At 43.9% G+C, this 22,181-nt stretch overlaps 1 protein-coding gene across 6 annotated transcripts in view; it reads left to right on the forward strand.

Annotated features, from left to right (window-relative positions):
* The window catches only part of znf638 (zinc finger protein 638), a 53,161-nt gene that overhangs the window by 12,668 nt on the left and 18,312 nt on the right, over positions 1 to 22,181 (forward strand). For 2 of the 6 annotated variants that reach the window (XM_076724376.1, XM_076724377.1), the window contains exons 22-33: positions 122 to 160; positions 245 to 385; positions 969 to 1,063; positions 1,246 to 1,269; positions 1,629 to 2,130; positions 2,308 to 5,109; positions 5,229 to 5,337; positions 5,654 to 5,761; positions 5,888 to 6,199; positions 6,491 to 6,607; positions 6,700 to 6,821; positions 6,917 to 7,254. In XM_076724376.1, coding sequence (XP_076580491.1) covers positions 122 to 160; positions 245 to 385; positions 969 to 1,063; positions 1,246 to 1,269; positions 1,629 to 2,130; positions 2,308 to 5,109; positions 5,229 to 5,337; positions 5,654 to 5,761; positions 5,888 to 6,199; positions 6,491 to 6,607; positions 6,700 to 6,821; positions 6,917 to 6,991 — 4,446 coding nt within the window. In that variant the 3' untranslated portion in view covers positions 6,992 to 7,254. Of the gene's footprint in view, positions 1 to 121; positions 161 to 244; positions 386 to 968; positions 1,064 to 1,245; positions 1,270 to 1,628; positions 2,131 to 2,307; positions 5,110 to 5,228; positions 5,338 to 5,653; positions 5,762 to 5,887; positions 6,200 to 6,490; positions 6,608 to 6,699; positions 6,822 to 6,916; positions 7,255 to 13,774; positions 15,868 to 17,590; positions 17,653 to 17,920; positions 17,960 to 18,495; positions 18,691 to 18,886; positions 19,531 to 19,913; positions 20,177 to 20,401; positions 20,537 to 20,866; positions 20,966 to 22,095; positions 22,134 to 22,181 lie in introns of those variants that run through there. The other 4 variants (XM_076724373.1, XM_076724374.1, XM_076724378.1 and 1 more) reach the window with 3 other exon arrangements.

Here is a 22,181-nt window from a genome sequence, read left to right on the forward strand (position 1 = left end):
GCTGGAACACTGTCAGCATCAGGATGTTGGTGTGAAATCCAAAATGTTTGAAATGTAGATATAATTAAAAATGTCTTTTCACAGCATCTATGACAATCCATGACTTGTAATGTTTTTGCAGGAGATGATGTACAAGAGTCTGATGAAGTGGAGCAACGCTGTGAGTCATTAATCATTTCTCTAAATCTTTTGTCATGTTAAAGCAGATATTTCGGCCTTAACGGCAACTATTATTCCTCTTCAGGGAGTTCCAGAGTCAGAGTCTCTGGAGGAGCGGTTGCTGTGTGTGGAGATTTCTGAGACATCCTTGGACATTGTCGGGGTGGTCATGGAAGCGGTGGCCTCCATCGCAACCGTTGTCGGCTTCCTGCCGCTCGCCAACAGGGTACAAGAACGCAAACACCTGCACTGTTCATCTTTAAGTGTTGAGGGAACTGCCATGTCGGGGCATCTGCAGGTCTTAAAGCCTTGAATTATTGTGATGGTGCATGTTTCAGTCTGCACCGTTGGACTTGTTGCTGACACTGTCGCAACTGAAAATTTCAATTGACTTTAACTCGTTATTTATTTGTTAAATCGTCAACTTTCTGACATGTTTACGGGTCCAGGTCATGGAAATATATTTCAAGGAATTGTTGTTGCATGATATGCTGCTTCCCCACAGCCCAAAGTGACATTGTCAGATTTTATGGACTGTATGTTCACCATCCAAAGGTAGTCTGTTTAGTTCCGTATGACAAAGAAAAGTACGAGTCGAAACTATTGAATGAAAGCATTTTTGCTCGAAAAATGCTGAAAAATGTTGAAAGGGTTATCCAATTTTCTGCAAATTCAAATGTGCAACCACATCTGCTGGCAGCTTGTGTGGATTTTCTCAGTTATATATCAGCGAATTAGTTGCACACCTTCATCTGTCCCTCCTCTCTGTCTTTTCACTCTCTTTGTCCCTGACTGTCGCTCTACCTCAGATATGTGTGGAGATGGCCGACTCCAGCGGTGTAAAGCAGGTGGTGGAGAAACACAACACTTTCACTCCAGACTCTAGGAGGAAGCGTACAGCTTGGTCAGCATGTGTTCTTCTATCAGTGAGGGGGATGAAGTGGGGTTTCATTAGTTTTATAATTGCATCTGTGTTTCTGCACAGTCTTCATGAAAGCAGTTTTCCTCTGTATGTATTAATGTATTTTTTCATTTTTAATCCCCCGTCGTCACACCCAAACTGACCAACTCTTTTTCTCTCTCCAGGACTAAAGTTAAGCGTTTTGAGAGGTGAGTGTGTCGCTTTTTAATTGACTCTTAACCAGTTAAAATCCAACAAAACAAGTTTAAGCCACCAAATTAAATGCCTAAATTTAATTTGGTGACGCAATAAATTGTGCCCCAGAGTTCAAGATGAGTCATGACAAATAGTGTGCAACATTAAAAATAAAAACATATTCGTCATAAACAAAGATATGACAAAACAGTTAACTCAGGGACACTGGATAAGAAGTTGGAAATTGTATTTCTTATTTCCATAACAAAGCTTCATTCAGTTGCATTCGGCCATTTTATATGAACATCCCTGCTTTCATTTGCAGCTCACAGTCTTTTTTTTTTTTTTTTCTGTGCGTTCTGTTCAATTTTAGTTTGAAGAACGTAAAATGGCATCAACAAGAAGCGAGCAAGATCACAATAAAGTCTCAAACCTCGACTCCTCCTTCTGGACTTTCGGATAATGGTTCACAACCTGGTCTGCAAACCAGTGGCCCTGGTGGATCCACCATGTCTGAGCCCGTCACAGCAGGACCAGGTGCTGCTGCCTCAAGCAGTGTATCAATGGAGGTGGATGGTGAGAAATCAGGAACTGAGATCGTCATGGCCACCACTGTTGGTCCTGGGCCACACAAAGATGTCGAGGGGTCACGAACAACTTCGGTCTCTACTGCTGATCTGAACTCTGCCTCTGCAGTCAGCAGTAGAAACACCGTCCCTGCTGCTTCCAGCCCTGCCCCCTCAGCCACAGCGCTCACACCGAACGAAGACTTTGCAGAACTTCCTCAGATTGACACAGAAATTTTCAAGGTCCTCACGGCAGCAGTTCACCAGCACAGACTCTCCCGAGCGAACAGGTCCCACAGTGAGACGGAGGTGAGGCCTATTTACATTTGTTTGTCATGTGTGCAGGGAATGAAACCCTCAACCCTGATCAGGGTAGGATTGTTTTCTGACACCTCTTCCAACAATTGATCTGATTGCCTTGTTTATCCTGGTTAAAAAGCTGAATCATTGTTTCAGTGATCGATTCCTTCTTTTCCATCCATCCAGGGTCAGGGTGATTTTACAGATGACACTATTGCTTCAGACGCCTTTTTGTTTGATGAACAAAATTTCAACATGGATGACTTTGTCACTGTTGATGAAGTTGGTGATGATGTGGAAGACACAAGCTGTGAGCCACATGGCTCCTCCTCATCCTCCTCCAGAACAAGACGAAAGAGGCAAAACTCAGGTAGCAAACAGACGTCAGTGAGGTCTTCGAAAGACTCGAAGAGCACAGCATCGTCCTCATCCAAGTCGACTAAAGGTTCAAGTTCTTTGAACTCAAGCTCTGTGTCGCCAAAAAAGTCCACAGGCTCATCTGAGCCCACCAAACCCAAACTTCCTGGTCAGAAAACACAGGAGAACAAGAGAAAATCTCCATCCAAAGCATCAAGTGGTCGTAGTACCCTCTCGTCATCCACTACACATGAAAGGGAAAACATAACACCAGCAGCAGCTGTTGAGGCATCAACAGAAACTCATCTGGAGCCACTCATAGAAGAAGCAAAAGCCACAGAGGGCGCAGTGGCAAAGTCTGACCACAAAGTGTCAGCAGAGGGCAATGCTGTAAAGACTCCTCAGTCAGACACCAAAATGGGAACAGAGATGCATCCACCTCCACAGAGACATGGAGAAGAGTTGAGCCAAGGCCAGAGTCAGGAGATTGATTTTAACATCAACACACTCAAAGACCAGAAGAAAAGCAAAGAGGAAGGGAAAGAAGAGGATGTTGACAAACAGACAGAGGAGGATGATGGTGAAAACTACCAAATCCTCGACTCATTTGATGATCAAACAGATGAACAGATGGAGGGCAGCTCTGAAACCCAGCAAACTGGACCTGTGGAAGGTCAGACTTTGCATGAGGAAAGCTATCAGGACTTGGACAGTGCAGACAACAATGGCAACGCCCACCCAGAGGAGGACAGTAAAATGGAAATGGATGGTTCTGTCCAAGTGTTAGACAGTGTTGCTGAAAACCAAGAAGCTTCAAGTCAAGAGGACAATCACATTGTCCAAGATGACAGTTCCACAGCAAAGCAAGTGTCTGAGGAAGATGCAACTCCAGTAGATGACAAATCTGATGCAAAACTTGGAGTTGAAGATGCAGTGGATAAAGATCAAGAGACAAATAACAAAGATAATTTCCAAGTGTTAGATACAGGTAGCACACAAGCTCCAAGGGTCAAGGGAGATGGGAAGAAGAAAAATCAAAAAGAAGAAGAGGACAAAGGAAAAGTACTTTTAGTTGAATCCTGCAAAGCCTCCAAAGATGTGGAAGATCCTGATGACCAAGTCCCAGATGAAGACCAGCCAGAGAGAGGGACCAAGAAAGGGGAGGTGACTGCCAGAAAAGATGATGGACCATCAAAGAGGAGTGAGGCCACTACCACAGAATCCAAAAGTGAAGAGAAAGAGAAATCACCAAAGAAGAAGATGGACACCACTGCAGGGGTCTCAAAAAAAGACAGAGACACAGAAGAGACCAATGAGGAGATGGTGTACAAGGTAGTAGATTCTGTTGGAGACGAACTGGTTCAAGATGGTACCACCACAGAAAGGACTGGTAGAAGAAGGAGTGCAAGAGGAAAGAAAGAGGATAAGATTGACTCTGTCAAGGACGAGACTGCAGATGATGAACCAACAGTTCTGACAAAATCTACCAGAGGAAAAAGGGAAAGAACAAGTAAGAAAGACGTTTTGATTGAGGAAACGAAAAAAGAGGACACACCAACAAGAAGGAGGCCCACTCCTGCCAGAGAGTCACAAGAAGGAAACAGGGAAAAAACACCAAAGAAAGAGGAGAAAGCACCTTCAAAACACAGCACACCAACAAAGAAGAGTGACATTGTTGTAAAGGAGGAAGATGCTACCAATGAAATGTTTGACTCCGTGGAGGACAAGGTTGTTAAGGATGATCGACCCACTCCAGCACGAAAAAGGGGAAGACCAAAGAAAGAGGTTAAAACAACTAAAAAAGACACTGGAACATTGAAGAAGGGTGAAAAAGAGGCATCTGAAACAGTGGCCGATGAAGAAGAGGTGACATATCAGATCCTTGATTCTGTGGAGGACGAGACGGTTGACGATCATGATGACAAGCTTGGCAAGAACATCGCATCTCTCTCAGGATCAACCAGAAATGAGGAAGAGGAGGAAGAGCCCACGTATCAGATCGTAGATTCTCTTGAAGATGATCAAGATGATCTGACGTCCACAGACGTTTCTGATAGAGGGAGGAAGGAAAAACATAATGAAACTCCTACAACAGAAGAGGCGTCAGCTGAAAAAGGAGGCACACCAACACATGGTACCACAGCTGTGGAAGAGTCTGAACAAATGATCGTCCAGGAGGAGAGTCTGTATCAGATAGTGGATGATTTGGACGAAGTACCTGATGATCCATCTGCTGCAGAAGAGTCTGGTAGAAGAAATAAGGAGAGAACGTCCCAAACAAGGACAAGGAGGATCAGGGAGGGAGAAGAGAGGAAGCAAAGGAGCCGGAGCAGCAGCAGAGGAGGTGACGGGACAGGGACGAGGAACGCAAAGGAAAATGAGGAGAAGGTGGAGGTAGACACCTCAGAGCTGGTGACTCTGGATGAGGTGGGAGCAGATGAAGCCAGAGAGGAAGGAGCACAGGAGAGCCGAGACTGGGATGAGGAGATCACGGAGGGAGAGCTGCAGACACTCGTCACTCTGGATGAGTTCGTAGAAGAGGAGGAGGAGGACGGAAAGGCAGAGGGAGGCGCGCAGGAGACCCGCCCACTCAGCCAGGAGGACGAATCGGTGGACTGCTTAAACCCAGAGGTAAAGATTAAGATTGAAAAACATGCACATGTTAAATTACTGTGAAGCTCTGTGAACCAAAAAATTAGAAAACACAAATGCAGAAACGCTGACGGTAAAGATGTCGTGTCTGTTTCCAGACTTTGGTGACTTTAGATGAAGCAGCCGGTGATGAGGAAGAGAAGCCGGACGAAGAGCAAGCTGAGAAAACATCAAGCTCTGCCAAACGCAAACACGATGACGACACAGGTGTGTGTGTGCTATTCTGCCAACACATAGTGCAATCAGTACATCAGCTTTGAGTTTGACTCAAACGCCTCTCGGTTGCATTTACACTCAGTTTTTTTTTTTTTTACATAAGACATCTGATCCATCCAGATGCACGAAGAGACAAAGTGTAAATGTGGTTGTGAAGACGAGGGTCTCTGGTTAAAACTGCGAGGGGGTGAAGTTTTTTTAAGCAGACTGTGTTTGTCCCATGGAGGCAAAATGATAAATATGTGGTTTGTAAACAAAGTTTCTGTGTTGATGTTTGTCGGAAACTTACTTTTTTGTCCTGTTGTAGAGGAAAGTATGAACTTTGTGACGGTCAATGAGGCGGAAGAGGAGGAAAAGGAAGTGAAAACAACCAGGACAAGAGGCCGACCCAAGAAGAGAGCCAGACAGACCCCTGGTAACACGCTCATACACGCCTTTGGCTTCCCTGTTTTCGAAAACATCAAACTTGATTCATTGAGAGTCTTAATTCCCGGTCTTCCTCATTTGTTGGCTCAACCCCACCCGTTGTCTTTAACCACAGTCAGAAAATCTACCAGAGGGAAAAAAGTCAGCACAAAAGCCGAGACAGAAGAAGAAAAGGAACCAGCTGATGTCCTGCCTCCCTCATCGCTCGATGCCTCGTCGTCACTGGACAAAGATCCGTCTACGCTGTCGAGTGACGGCCAGCCGGAGATCCAGAAGACGGAGGCGGAAGCAGTGAGCCAAGCCGACGTCGATGCTGCCTCTGCTGGGCAGGAGCTGCAGCCGGAGCGCCCTGAGAACCAGACACTGGAGCGATGTGTGGAGGAAGGAGAGGAGGAGAAGGAAGCATGGAGCAGGATGGACTCTAAAGGTACTCTCTCCAAAGGGGATGAAAATTGCAGACACTTATTTTACAAGTAGGGCTGCAACTACATCTATTACTGATTTATTTAGTGAATAAAATGTCGCAGATAAAGTCTTCAGATAGCTTGTTTTGTCAGAAAAACTGTCCTTAAATGTCCCCAAAGTATTTTCCTATCATAGAAAACAAAGAAAAGCAGTTGCAGCTGATGAATTTTCCTTCAAATATACCTTCAAATAGCTTTGTGTGATCGTCAGGGTTCAAACCATAAACAGACTGTTGTTTCCGTCTCTTCTCCAGCTGTGAGTAAACTGAGGAGGGAGCTTGTCGGACCTGAAGCAAAGAGATCTCGTTCTCAGTCTCCTTGTGTCACCAGTGACTTCAAATTGCCGGCATTCAAACCCAAAACCCCCCTCGGTGAGACACACACACACACACACACACACTAACACACTCCAATGAGAAGCCGACAGGAGATCTCAATGATTGATCACTGTCGCCCTCTGCAGGTCAGGAGTTTGTCGTCCCCAAATCAGGATACTTCTGTAACCTCTGCTCTGTCTTCTACCTGAGCGAGAGCGCCGCCAAGGACGTCCACTGCAGCGGCCAGAGACACTACGGCAACCTGCAGGTACACACACACACACACACACACACACACACACACACACACTGAAACACACACCCGTCCTCACGTTGTCTGTGTTCTCCCCTTTCTTTCTTCAGAAACATTATCAGAAGCTTCAACAGAAACCAGCAAGAAGTTCAACACAGAGTGCTCACGGCTCCGTTTCTGATTGATCCGGACTTCAACTTCAACGATTTATTGATTTTCTTAGAAACATGTAAATGATAATGCTGGACAAATGTAACGTGCAGCTTATGTCGGTGACTGTGGCTAACTGCCGTCTTGCACCTTGTTTCATGTAAATGATATCAGTTATACATCTGTCATAATAACTCATAAATACTTGAGTGTGAATTTCCCGGTTGGGATTCAGACTCTCTGCAGCTTCTGTTTGTTTGGTCATTCCATACAAACAAGAGTAAAGTCTTTAACACTGAGTGTGTTTCCTGTTTTCATTTTCAGTTCAGACTCCTGAATGGAAACACTGCAAGTCCAACAAATGCAAAATATCTGAAAAAAGGAGGTCTTTTGATTGTCTCCTTGTCCCCTCCCTTTTATACAGTTCAGCTCAAGGTCACCCCCGCCCTTGGGGCATCTTCTCTTGTTTCTATGATTCTTCTATTTTTTACACCTTTACGTTATCTTTTGACCTCTGCTTAGCCCGGGCTTGCAGGTACTTTTTTATTTTCTTTCTGTTCCCTTGAAATTACACCATTAGCTTCTGATGGTCACGGGCTCTGTTTTTTAAAAAGTATTTTACCAAATCACAATTCATTATCATAGTTGCACATAAAGTATAATCACACTACTTCTCAGTGCACTTAGAAATCATATTAACCACAGTAAATATATTGAATCACCAGAAATCAGCATTCATTAAAGCATAGCAAATCATAGTGCGAGTGATAACATTATTATCCTTTTATGATTAATGACAGATACGCAAATATAGATTGAATACAGTAAGATTATATAAGGACACACAGGGTTATGTAAGGTTACAGACGATACCGGCTAAAACCGGCTAAGACCAGCTAACACTGCTGCAAAGGCACCTGCAGAACCATGGAAAGCACCGAGGATCCGTGAAGAAGCCCTGCCCCTGTGAGCTCCTGATCCGTGCTGAGCGGCGCCAGCCTTGCATCTGTGCCTCTTCTCCATTTCTCCATTGCTCTTGTACCATCAAGCAAATGAACTATTACACTTCTGCTACAACTCTTGCTGCTAAAAACTCCCATTGATTACAGTGTCTGACTCAATTCTTCACATATCTGTTGGAAAAAATCATACTACACTTTCACTGATTATGTGTAAATAGTGTTCTGACAGTTTTGCAGGAAAAAGCACAAAGTGGTTCGTTGTCTTTCTGAGAGTTTATTCTGACGCCTGCAGACGGACTCCTTCCTGTCTCCAGTGTGGGATGGAAAGAAAGAGCCCAGAGCAGGAGAAGTTTTCAGATTATACACATTATCATGTAATCAGGATGACCTTGTTCTACCATCAGAGCAATGTCAGCACAATCAGGACAAAATGTTCACTCGATCAGTAGATAATAACATACGTGTGTCACGGTCAGCAGATTATGACACACACACACACACACACACACACACACACACCTCATCATATGACATAGTTTCTCATTCGGCTTTAACACAGTGGATGCTTATGATTGAGTAACAGAGAAGATGAGCGATAAGAATTCTCTTCACATTCTCCCATTTGAGTGTTTTACACTCACAAATCAACATTAATCAAACTAGACTTAATCATTGAAATCCAAAACGGATGAAAACAAGAAATGTCTAAAGTAATCAAAGGAAGCAATATCGCTAGATTAAACAGTAGTGTCAAAATCATGAACGTCAGCATAGGGTGACTAACCCTGACCCTGACCCTGACCCTGACCCGAGGGTTGAACCCCGTCCAGAGAGGAACCATCTTCTGACTGAATCATGAACTGTCCTCCAGACGAACCCTGGCTCGGTCCGACCCAGTTCTAAAAATGACATGCCTTTTTGGATGCAACAGGCTTCCGTTGCTGCGAACATTATGGAAATATTGTTTTGATTAGCTCCAAAAGTTCTGCAAGCGTCTGTAACTGTTTGAATATAATACAATATAAGCACGAGTGCAACACGCTGGATCTCCATAATCTCCATAGTTTGTTTTCAACGGCGCCTCCCCGCCTTTTTTTTTTTTTTTTTTTTTTTTTTTTTTTCCCCGCGTTTCCCCGCCCCCGACCGTTTTGTCCAATGACTGAACGATCTTTGCACACATGTGGGTTTGTTGACAAATTCTGGGCTCTTGCGAAAGTTGCACTGTGAAATGAACCAAAGCAAAGACACATTGTATTTTGGTCCGAACCAAAGACAGCGGACCAAAGGACTTTCCTGGTCTCAACACGCCCTGAGGGTCTTTGGTCCCGTCTTCATGAGGTGTGAGACAACAGGAGTCGTGTTTTCTGTAATGTCTGGAGTGTCAGTGCAGCACTCAGTACCTGGAATGTGGCAAACTCCTCCTTCAACATGTCTCGACTTTCCCACACAGAACATGGGGGAAATAATTAAAACCTGTTTTTAAAAGTGTTTAAATGAAGGCCACAGTTTCATTTTTCACATCATATCGAACTATTAGAGACGAGAACCTTTTTAGATTCATCAGCTCTGAAAGCGCACGTTCCCTTCGCGCGAACACTTTGTGCATTTGCTCTCCATTTGTATGTTTACTTTTGAGCATGTTGGAGGAAAACAAGGACTGGAGTTCTCAGCAACAGAGCAGAGCTCAGCAGGTCGCCCAAACGGCAGCACCCACAGCGTGCCTAAAACCAACCACTTCTCCAACAGCAACGCCATCAAGCCTGCACGCCGGTGAGTCATGCAACCATGCAGATGTAGAATACTGCAGGAGGTGTATGAAGATTTAATGTAACCAAGCCAGTTATTGACTGTGATTCACTGTTGAGCAAGAAAAAATAAACTGCTCGCTCTCACAGAGTTCATGGAGCAGCTCATACAGGTTGTATTGTGAACAATGCAGTCAGTCACAGCCTTTGAGATAGAATATACTGAACGTCTTGTTATCTGTACTTTTTTCTAGCAGATATGCGATGACTTGAGAAAGTATCGTGTTGCGCTGAGCACTGAGCTGAGACAGGCTCATCAGCGTTCAGGGGTTTGCAGGGACTTTCCTATGACTCACACCCGGGTGTCTGTCTGTGCAGTGATCTTTCCCTGGTATCCTCACAGTGAGCTCACTGTCTCACAGCAGCCTTTAATCATGGATTCTTTTACAACTCATACTTGTGTGTTTTACTATAACTACCAATGAATTGATTATTCTTAGAATCTCAACATGGTTTTTGATATAATCCTAAAGTGCACTTGATGACAATACTGCTCTGTCTTATGCTCTTATTACTCTTTATTATGTTTGTTATTCTTTAGACGACGGCTGAGAAATAATGGTGTAATTTGTGAAGAAACTGATAAAAAGAAAAAGGGTGTGCCCTGAGGCTGTCCTTTTGCTGAGTCAGCATTAAGATAAGGAAAAAAAAGGGAAAACCAGGCTGGGCAGGTACCAAAAAGATGACCTAATGGTGTATCAAATCATGACTATTGGACAGTACTTCGAGGACGCCCCAGAGGCGTGGTGAAAGACTGAGTAAAAGACAGCCCAGATCATCTCAAACCAGAACACTTCTGGTGCATCTCGTGCGTACTCGAACCTGTTTTCCTTTTCTGTCGACATCAAAGTCTTTGCTAACCAGAATTCTGACTCCTGCTGATTTTTTATCAATATTTTTCTGAACAGTTGAACACAGCTGAAACTTTGATTTTTGGTCCATGTGGTTTGGAGTCTTTGCTCCAATACACCACATATCATAAAGGGAATGATTGCAAAGTAAACACTCTCGTTTATCGTACAGTATTCGCATTTTCTATGCTCTGGACCAATCAAGTAATTGAGAAGTAATGGAACTTTTCGATCAATTTAGGTATTCGGGTTTTCAAACCATCCTGCTTTTACTCTGAAGGCTGATCACGAAAACCGGAAGTGTAACGAACCGGAAGTTAGTGATTTTAAGGCATCTGAAGAGAGCACGAAGAAGAGTTTGTGGACATGGACGCTGCAGGACACACTCAAACAACGCAAGGTATGCAAGACACACGCAGTTCTAAAACCACCGAGTCAGATATGGTGTTTGCTCCCTGGAAACGTGTTTTGTGTTCGTTTATAACCTGAAGACGAGTTCGTCAGTTAGCGTTTGCTAGCAGCAGCGCACGAGACGAGTTACAGCCAGGTTATGTCTGATTGGCCCCGCGAGCAGCTCGTGTTTGACTTTGGAAACTAAACACAGACTTTTAACGACACTTTGAAGGTTTTGGTGCTCGTGTTTAATGCAAAAATGAATTACCCGACCTTCGCGTCAGTGGCAGTTTGTCCAAGGCCTCGCGTTTCAAACTGCTAACCTCCGCCGCCAGCGGTGCAGTGGAAATCCCCTCACACTGTAAAGCTGTATGAAAAAAATACAGTGAAAAAAAATGGAAACACGTTTTTATAGAGCTCTATCTATCTATCTATCTATCTATCTATCTATCTATCTATCTATCTATCTACCTATCTTTGGTGTAAGGGGAGTTTGTCTGTAACTCTCCAAGAGATCCAGGGGTTGGCGTGGCAACAGCTCCTCTCCTCAATGGCCACAGAACACGGCGACAGTCTATCCACCAGCGAGGAAATCTCCTATTAGCGGGCGATATGAGGCAAAAGAGTGCCGAGCGTGGACAAGCAGAACACACAGCTGCAGCTTCGACCATCTGAGCCCGCCATGCCCACTCGCAGCATTATAATAACAAAGTGGCTGTCGTAGAACAGCCGTAATACGGTATTGTCGTACCACGTCATAACACCTAAAGGGGCATTACACATAGACAGCACAAACTGGATCAGACAGCACAAACTGATTTTGTTGTGGCCGATCATGAACAGCTATCGGGCATCCATACCCACATAGTGTGACAAGCTTAACAACCCCGATGCGAAGAGTCGCACGTCAGAATTTTTTTTGTCTCAACTTGTCCAGTGTGACATCTCCCACAACCTGTACTGTAGCGTTGACCAATCAGGTGCTCCATCTGGAGCGCAGTCAGGTAACCATGGCGAAGAAGAGGAGGGATGCTGAGGCTGCTGCTGTCAGGTGGGACGATGAAAGAGAGGGGAAGTTCGTTGAGTATCCCTGCCTATTTGACGTTCCTCGAGCGAGGAAGACAAGTCAAAAACGAGTGTTGGCGAGAAATAGTGGAAGCCCTTCATCAGCCCGTCGAGTAGCTGCTGTGCTGTCATAACATCATCCGCTGTCCAAGCCGTTGAAACATGTTTATCATATTTTTTTAGAGACTGTGTGGAGATTTGCTGTTTTGTACCAGTTGTAACAAACATTGTTCTCTTTGTTCACTGTTCCGAATGAAAAGCTTTGCAAGAAATGGGTTTCTCTGTACAACTGGATATAGGAGGAAGTCAAGCAGTAGAAGTGCCTGGAAAGTTTTGGAATGCCAGAGGTGTTCACTCTTGAATAATATTTGAGACACATGGGGTTGTTCTGTGATTCTTGGACCTTACAGGTTTGTGAGGTTATGGACTTTTTGCTGCTATTCCAGTTGAATGATTGTGTTGTGAAACAAACGTTGTCAGAGTTGCGATTGATCATTTTTAGGCCATTCAATCTTATGTACTCGTCATTCACCACCAGAATTCAGTGCAGTGTTTTCAGGACCAGCTGAATCTTCCAATATCCAAAATCTAATGTGACCTTCTGAAATGGAAATTTTAGTTGTGAGATGTTACAGCAGCTACGAGTTTTTAACTGAGCAAAGAGAAAAAGGAAAGAACTGAAGGAATAACAAGAAGTGACAGTGATAGAGCACAGGCGAAGACAAGTCAACCTTAGTTGATTGTTCGACAGACACAGAGAATTGCAGGATTTGAAAGAATTCAAAACTGATCCTGAATGTAACATTTATGTGTTTTGCTGTTGGTACTGAGCTACATCTTGCTGCTGGCTAATTATTATGAAGATGTAACATCACTCGGGAATGTTGATAGTTTTAGGGTTCTCCACAAAAATACTGTAACAAAGCAACCAAATCTGTTAGTTGGAGGCCTACATGTAGCCTTGGTGTAATATTAGTTGTTAATCTTACAGAGCCACAAATAGACACATTACGTTATCACGATACATCCTGAAAACAGCTGTGTTTAAAAAAAATAAATAAAAATGGAATGAAAAATAAGTTGCATCTGTCTTTCCTTCCAAAACAAATGCATGCGCTAGCCAGATCAAGATCTTTACAACATGAGGCCCCTGGGAAAAGCAGTCTTCATTCTGGGAAGCATAATTGCTTTTGTCCACAGGTTCAAAATGAGAGTTCCTTGTAGTTGGTTTACATTTTGCAGTGTGCTTTGTCTGTCTGCTGGTGCTAAGCCTCAACTGTTTTAAGCAGGTATGAGCATGGAAAGGGGTGGAATTGTTTTGTGTCTGTTTTGGATGTTTCCTGTAAACAACAGTGAACTTGTTTCTCTCTTTATCTGTGCTTTGTTGCTTTTGCCTCCTGTGTTGTTTCTCACTAGTGAAGACCAGGAACTGAAATAAACAGAACAACATGTGTGTCCAACAGGATGCATTAGAGTGGATTACTCAAGACACGACTTTCCAGATGATGGACTTTACCCATCAAAGAAGCTGATGTCCAGTCCCACTCAATAACCCCTTTCTTTGTTTTTTGACTTTTCAGCTTTGCATTGGTTTTGGAGCATTGTGCTCCTTCTCCTCTAGGGCCCCTAACGAGCCCTTTACTTGGAGGGCTCCCAGGGAGCTTGCTACTGATTGGTTAGCAGGCTGACTCCTTGCAGTTGGCTCAGCTGAAAGTCTCCGCTAGCACTGACAGAGATAAGCAACGCTTTCGCCATCTGCAACCGAGCTGCCACCTTTCCAGCCAACTCCAACCCACCTGCTCACTGCATACCAAGAGCACCTCCCTCCCCAACTGCTGTGACCATCAATCTCCTTAACCTTCTGAAGATCGCAAACACCATGTCCCATCCCCTGTATAACCCCTTTGCCTCTGGGGACCAAAGTTCCACCAAGAGGCAGTGTGAACTTTCCAGTATATCAGCAGAGAGGGACCCTCGGAGAGCAGCTTCTCACCTTGGACCTGGATCCAGTTTCAGTTCTTCAGGAGCTTCTTCTTCGATTCCTGCCAACTCTCGGGGAGTGCTCCCATCACTGATGTCTCAGTCAACAAGCTACAAGCCTGAACAGAGTAGGGCAATAATGGATGAGGACATAAAGCGGTCAATTGACATGCATATCAGCAGAGCCAGAGAGGGAGTGAGGCTTCTCAGCAACCCGATATATCAACCTGTAGACCAGGGCACTTGCTTTACCACCACACAAAGGAATGAAATTCACTCCTCAGGCACAGGACTGGCCTCTTTTCAGGTTTCCTCAACCTCTGCCTCTCAAGAATGTAGACACTTGGATGAGGAAAGTGGCAGTAGTTCTGTGGATTGGTCGTCGAGCTACAGAAGGACCAGTCCTGATGACTCTAACTTTTATTCACCATCTTTTTCATCTAACTGTGCTAGTGGTGGTGACAGTAGGTTTAATGCCCCCAGTAAAAGAGACCATGAAATGCAGTCCATTCCAGGGTTAGGTAATTATGACTCTACAGTGCCAGACAGACCTACATCCTCTACAGAATCCCGCCGGCCCAAGTACACCTTTGAATCGGCTGCTAACATCCTTCAGCAATTTGGACTTGAGAAAGAGGACCTGGAACAACTCATCTCCTACCCTGAAGACCAGATCACTCCTGCTAAATTGCCGTTCATTTTGCGGGAAATCCGACTTCAGAAGGCCAAGAGGGCTACTCCAGAAATTCAACCAAACCCCTACCCTGAACTCCAACCTAACAGAAACCAGGGTGGAAGGGACAGTCACAACTTGAGCACTTCTGGAGGGGCAGGGATGTGCCAGGAAGCAATGTCATCAGCTGTTCTCCAGCCAAGTAAAGTGATTGACTATGGACATACTGCCAAATATACTGGAGGGACTGGGGATGAGATTGGAAGGACCGGTGGCAGTAGAGCTGACAGTGGTGGGAGTAGAAATATGTTGCTGATGGACACTCATGATAGCAGCAGACACAGTCAAGAACTGCTGCAAAAAAATACAACAGAGGTAAAAAGCAGTGCCTTTGGTTCTTCACGTGAGCAGGCGAGTTCTGTTACAGGTCTCAGCTCTTCGTGCAGTTCAGTACTGAACTCTGTGACTCCGCCAAGCCATAATCAGACCAAGCAATTACATACCCGACCAAACCAGACTCTCCAAACGATCTGCAGCTCTTTCTCACTGCCACAGAAAGACACAGACTTCAGAGTTCTGAAGTCTGAAGCCTCCAAACCTGCACCTTCAAAAGAACCAGAGGCAGATCGCCAGTCAACATTGAAAACACAACCACTCTGTTCTGTGTTCCATGGCGTGCATCCCAGCCGATCTGGCCTTGTGGTTATTGGCAGTAATGACGGCAGTGGCACTAGGGATGACAGTAAAACTCAAGGTCAAGGGTCAGCAGTTGCTGAGCAGATGAAAAAGCAGCAATTGCAGCAGTCGCAGAAGATGCAGAAGATGGCGGTATCTCAGACGGAGCAAGCAAAGTGGCCTTCAGCTTTTTCTGCTGCAAAATCTTTCCCCCCTGCTCCTTTCATCCCAACCGTCGCTGATGCCTCAGGAACCATGCAGCAACCAGTGTTTTTCCCTGGTGATCCTCGCCCCATCGTTATTCCTCCAGCTCTGCCTCAACCAATCCCGGCTCTGATGACCATCAATCACATGACGTTGCCAACTTCCAACAGGCAGCCTCCAGCAACAATGTCAGTCTCCAAGGGTCTGCCAACGGCTGCCATGATGCATGACTATGCAGCGTCCTCACCAAAAATCTTTCCACATACCTGTTCTCTGTGTAAGAAAGAGTGTACTCATATGAAGGTGAGTGGAAGACTGCACTCTGTTTACTCTCACTTTAGGAATTTGTCAGTTGTTTATTGCTGTATCTCTAATTGTTCTTTTTATTTTAAAATGGCAGTTTAAATTGTTTCATTTTCTTTTTTTGTGGGGATGCACTGAAGGGTTGTAATTGTTTTAAAGTCTATGAAACAGAAGAGGGCATATTTTATTAATCCCTCGAGAGTAAGTGAAAGTTTTTCCACCCTGTTCATTTATACTCACAGGCCCAATAACATGCGCAAACAAGCTATACACATGTATTTATGTATGAAGAGATGCCAGAGAGTACCCAGAGCAGTTGGTGGTTTGGGACCTCGCACAGGCACCTCTCCAACTTCCATTCCACACTCCGTACTGATTGGTCTAGCTAGACTTGAACAGGGCACCCTCTGGTTCCCATGCCAAGTCCCCACGGAGTGAGCTGCTGCTCCCTGTTTGAAAGGATTAACATCAGATATTCTTTGATTGTCATTGGATTATAATTTCTCTTTGGAGACTGCAACCATTTTGGTGCAAGCTAAATATACCAAAATGTTTCAGGGATCCAAGTCATGGGTAACTGTTTATTGTTATCTGTAATTCAAGGTTAGAGTCTGATGTACTTGATCTACATGAATTTAAACTTGCTGAGAATGTCATTGTATATTTTTAACAGATGAAATCATTGGTGTGTCATGGCAATTGCCAGGTTTCCACTGACATATGACTGTTGCATAATATGATAGAAGATGCGGAGATGGCCAACTGCTTAGACTGTTGTTGACAACAAAACGAAGGACTTGAAGGACATGACAAGGAAGAATCTGCAAATCAGAAGAGAAGCGCGTTTCGCAGTTGACTCTGTTTTGCTGTCAGTGATGTCTAATGGAAGGAATCACAGTTTTGTAATTTTATGGAACCAAGCTCCCACTTTTTTTGTGTGTGTTTTTAAGTATTTTTGTGACACAAAATGAAAGCAAAGCAACCAGCAACTGTCACACTTTGTGAACCAACAGAGATTTTTTTGACCATCTGTCTTTACTTTATTTTTACTTTTTTTTTTTTTTTTTTTTTTTTTTTTTGAACACCGAATTTTACATTTTGGCTAATTACAAACAACCCGTATCTACATTTTCTTCCTCAGATGTCTCCACTTGTGTATGTTTTTTTGTTGATCAATGTGACTTCTGCTGAGATGACCTTCACCAAACCAGAGGAAGCTTTATGATTTCTGGTACACCAGATGTTTTCACAATATCAAGAACCCAAGAAGAAGGAACTTTTTTTTGTCTTGGATGTGTCACTCCTGTATTTGTATATTTCATGATAAAGACTTGTTGCCCTTGAACTCATGCGAACTATAAAGTCAGCTGTAATTGTCGAGGAAAGTAGTTGTAATTGTGTCCTTAATGATATGATACATGTTTTCACAATGGACAATGGTTTTAACACAACCTTTTATGTACTGTGTGCTGTTATCTCAGCTCCTCACTTGGGCTAAATGTTGTTACTGTGTTTTGGATGACTGTTGTTGGATGAAGATTCAAAAAAATTGGACATTTTTTGCTTTGTAGAATTAAGCTTTAGTTTTTTAAGACCGTTGTAATGTTGAATAAAATATGTGTGTTGTCAGCTAATATCATGAAAATGATGCTGAGATATTCAAGCTGTTAGCAGTTGTAACAATGAGGCCTCTCTAAACTGTGTTGGTTATTCTGACTGCTAGGATTGGCTCTCTCACCAGAACACCAGCCTTCACCTTCAAAGCTGCCAACTCCTGCGAGCACGGTCAGTTTTTTCCCTTTTCCCCTTTAAGGTTGTTAATTTTTTGAAAGTCAAGTAAATGAAATTCTGACCAGGGGTGGCCAAACTTGTGCATTTAACCATAGTCTGCAGAACGTGTACAATTCCTCGGTATCCTTTGACTTTATAGGCATCACCTAAATACAGCTGCTTTATGACCACCTACCTCAAAAGAGAAACCTTTGTTTTTTCTTGTCAACATTTGGCCTCTTCACTCTTTTAACAGATGTCTTTGAATGATCTTTTTCCACAGATACCCAGAGTGGGATGGTGAGATAGCACTCAGACCCAGGTAAATTTCTGAAGCTGGGCAGACACTGCAATATTCATTGATTTTGCATGTTGTGTTAAGTCACACTACACATTTTAATCTACCTGTTAGCACGATCAGAACCTGAAACTTCTTTGCTTACACTGTGGAGATCAATTGACCAGCCATGACACGCAGCTCACATCAAGGAATTCCAAGTCTGTTATGTCCGATGACAATTCCAATATTTGAACAAGATGACTGTGACTGCTTAAACTGCAAGACAGCCGAAGAAAATGTCTGGTGCACCAAAAATTGTCTGAAAGCCAGATTGTCTTGGCACCTCCGATTTTGCCCGTCAAGTGGCAGCCCATCTGGCAGAAATTCAGCCCCTTTCCAAAACCAGTACAGCACAACAAATTGAGGACTAAAATCCATTGAGTTCATACTGTTTCTGCCTGGTTTTTGTGTCAGATATGTAGCAACCACTCTAATTCTGAACCAGTACCTTCCTGATTTTTAAAAATTTCTTTTGCTGCCATTTTACCTACCATTTTCTCGTCCGTTTCTGTCTTAAGTGTTGCAGGTAAAGATGCCAAGCCCTCTGCCTCAACTTCTGCACAGACTTCCCAGCATCATCACCAGAAAACCAGACATGGAAGCTACTCCTCTTCCCGCTCGGACAGCCCCGGTCGCCGACGTAGCTCAGAGGGGAGAAGGGAGAAACACAGTAGCCGATCAAGATCACCTCACAGCTCCAGATACTCTCACAGGTCTGTCACACATGAATTCTGATGTGAGCAGTAATCTGGGTAAATGGCAGAGATAGCTCTCAGCATTGTGGAATTATGTTTCTTCAAAATTTCTGCATCAACATCAAGATTCACTTCAGCCTTTTTGGATTTGTCCCTTGAGAAATATAGACTTGCTGTGAATTATTTGAGTTATAAAATGACTGACTTTCCTCAGGTCCAGGTCTCGTTCTCGCTCCCCATGGTATGACCACCCAACTTCTTGCCACTATCGGTCACGTTCTGGGAGCCCTGAGAGACGATTGTCACCAAGGAGGAGAGACGAGAGGCGATCACCACCAAGGAGGCGTGAAGAGAGACGATCACCACCGAGGAGGGGCGACGAGAGACGTTCACCACCGAGGAGGGTTGACGAAAGACGATCGCCACCGAGGAGGGTTGACGAAAGACGATCGCCACCGAGGAGGAGTGACGAGAGACGATCGCCACCGAGGAGGGGCGATGAGAGACGTTCACCACCGAGGAGGGTTGACGAGAGACGATCGCCACCGAGGAGGAGTGACGAGAGACGTTCACCACCGAGGAGGAGTGACGAGAGACGATCGCCACCGAGGAGGGTTGAAGAGAGACGATCGCCACCAAGGAGGATTAACGAGAGACGATTACCACAACAGAGGGTTGATGAGAGACGTTCGCCACCACGGAGGGTTGACGAGAGACGTTCGCCACCGAGGAGGAGTGACAAGAGACGATCCCCACCAAGGAGGAGCCATGAGAGCCGATTGTCCTCAGAAGGCTCATCCCTTCCACGAAAGTCAAGCAATGCAGAGAAACTGGCAAAGAAACTACTGCAATCATCAGGTTTGAGAATGGCAAACATTTTAATTCCCCCAGCGTGTCAGTAGAGAAGGTGTTTAAAGACATATTTTTACTGATCGTACCTGTTCCTATAATAGAGCCCCAGTACATATAAGTGCAGGCTACAAATAGGAACATTTATTTCTTGTTTATTTGTCTCATGTTTATTCTTTTCTTTGCGATTTACCGTTTCAAGTTGTGTAGTTTAGGGCTGTAACTACAGTGTGAAACGGTCAAACATATTTAGCTTCACATTACTTTTTGCTTGCCTACTGCTTCTTATATACTGTGTATGCGACTTTGAGATAAGAGACTATGAGACTATCCAACCATCAGTTGTAATGCTGCAGTTTTGTCTGACTTGCTTTTCTTTTTCATCCCTCTAGTTATCCAGTCTCTGTCAAAGCGGTCTGACCTGGATGCCATGGTTAAAACTCTGGCTCCTGCCTTACTGGCCGAGCTAGCCAAGATGAAGTCCTCATCGTCAAAACCCTCCTCGTCCTCTCCCTCTGCAGAAGCAAAGAGATTGTCTGCTACTGTCTCTTCCTCATCCTCCTCCTGTAGAGAAAAGAAGGAATCAACTACGAAGCTCTCTGAAGTAAAGCCCATCCTGCAGAAGAGCATAGCAAGTTCTTCCACAACAAAAAATGTGTGTGTGTGTTCACGACCTTATCGGCATCACACTTTGATCAGACTAAAGAATACTTTTATTGCTAAATATAAAGCATAAAATTATGTTGCCTGAAAGGACAGGTGGCATTGAAGTTTGATGGGACACTTTAAACACAAGTGCATTTTTGTCTTCCGTCCATTCATGATGACCAACACTATATTCGATCTAATTTTGTGTTTTTCTTTCTGTCTCTTTGCACAGTCCGGTAAAACTTCACCTCCAACCATGGTGCGACTAGAAGGGATTCAGCGTTCTCTCTCTCACAATGATGTGACCACTGCTGTGGAGCACTTTGGAAAAACCAAGTCAGTTGTACTGTTTCGGACCAAACAGCAGGTGTGTGCAGAAACAGCGAGGAGGCCTACACTTTGCAATGCTTTTCCTTTTCATGAGATGCAAAATATAATGCTAAGTTTTACCTTCACCATCTGTTGCTGTTATTTTTTGTATTTGGTGAGATGCTTCTATCCAAACTATCTCCACAACGTTAACAAGGGCATCAAACCCTTAAACCAGGAGTGGAGAACCTTCACGGCAAAGCCAAGGCACATGGAGCCAGAATATTTTCACATCTACATTTAAACACCAACATAGACTTAAATATGTCGGACTTTTCCTGGTCGTTACTTTGTGTTTGTGTGTGTGTGTGTGTGTGTGGACATGTAGGCAATCGTGTGTTTTGAGAAAGAGGAAGATGCTCAGAAACTGAAGAGCATGAAGACCCTCACTGTGAAAGGAACAGAGATCCGTGTTGGCGGAGGAGAGGTATGACGCTTTCCTGTAAATTGTTGAGGAATGTGAAGGCCGAATGTACAAACCACAGCAGGCCAGAAACAGTCAAATTCAGCTGTCCGATTGTTTCAAAGAATCTTCTTAGAAAAATGCTCAATAAGGATCTGCAGGAGTCAGAGTCCAAGAAGCAAAAATACTTTATTGCCGGCAATAAAGGGGAAAAACATTCAGAAACGCACAGCGTGCAATTCTGACAAAGTCCAACTTACAATGATCAGTGCTTTATACAGTTCAGCTCAGGGTTTACCACGCCCTTGGGGGCATCTTCTCTTTTTTCTAAGGTTTTTCTATTTTTACACCATTACGTTATCTTTTGGCAGCCATTCTGCCTGGACTTTCCCTATCTTACCCAAACTTGTATTGAAACATTAAAGGTGCGTCTTGAGGATGCTCTCTTTTTATTTTCTTTCTATTCTTTTGAAATTACACCATTAGCTTCTGGTCGTCATGGGCTCATATGCATATAAAGTATAAAGGCATATCACAAAATCACATTATCATTAAGTGCACTTTGAGATTATATTAAAACATAGTAAAAGTATATTGAATCATCATTGAATCAGCATTCATTGAATCATAGTGTGATTATAAGAACATTCAATCTTTCAGTGATTACAGTAAACCCTCAAATATGGATTTATAAACGAATACAGTAAGGTTATATAAGGCCACACAGGGTTACGTAAGGTCACAAACAACAGCTGCAAAGACACCTGCAAGGCCATGGAAAGCCCCAAAGAGCCATGATACAGGCGCCCTGCTCCCGGGATCTCTGTACAGTATCATCCTCTGTTCTCACCGCACAGCACTCTCCCCCGCGATCCCTGCACAGCACCAACTTGACCTTTTATGTGCTGCTTCTTCATTTCTCTACTTCTCCTGTACTCTCAAGCAAATGAGCTATCAAATTTCTACCACAATGTCATGCTCAGCAAATCTGCTACTACTGTCTACCTTTGGTTACAGTATTTCTCTCAGTCATCACATATCTGTTGGAAAAAATTATACCACAAAATATGCATGTTAACATTTGTCTGCTGTAGTGTGGTCACATTGTCAATGATCAGATTCTTCTAAAATAAGAAATCTCAATTTGTTTACAGGAGACTGTTTCAAAGGAGCAAAAGAAACCACCTGAGAAGTAAGACATATTTCATACAAACCTCTTTGTCACAGCGATGGAGGGTTT

Source organism: Chaetodon auriga, chromosome 24, assembly GCF_051107435.1.
Source record: "Chaetodon auriga isolate fChaAug3 chromosome 24, fChaAug3.hap1, whole genome shotgun sequence".
In the NCBI taxonomy this organism is placed as follows: domain Eukaryota; kingdom Metazoa; phylum Chordata; class Actinopteri; order Chaetodontiformes; family Chaetodontidae; genus Chaetodon; species Chaetodon auriga.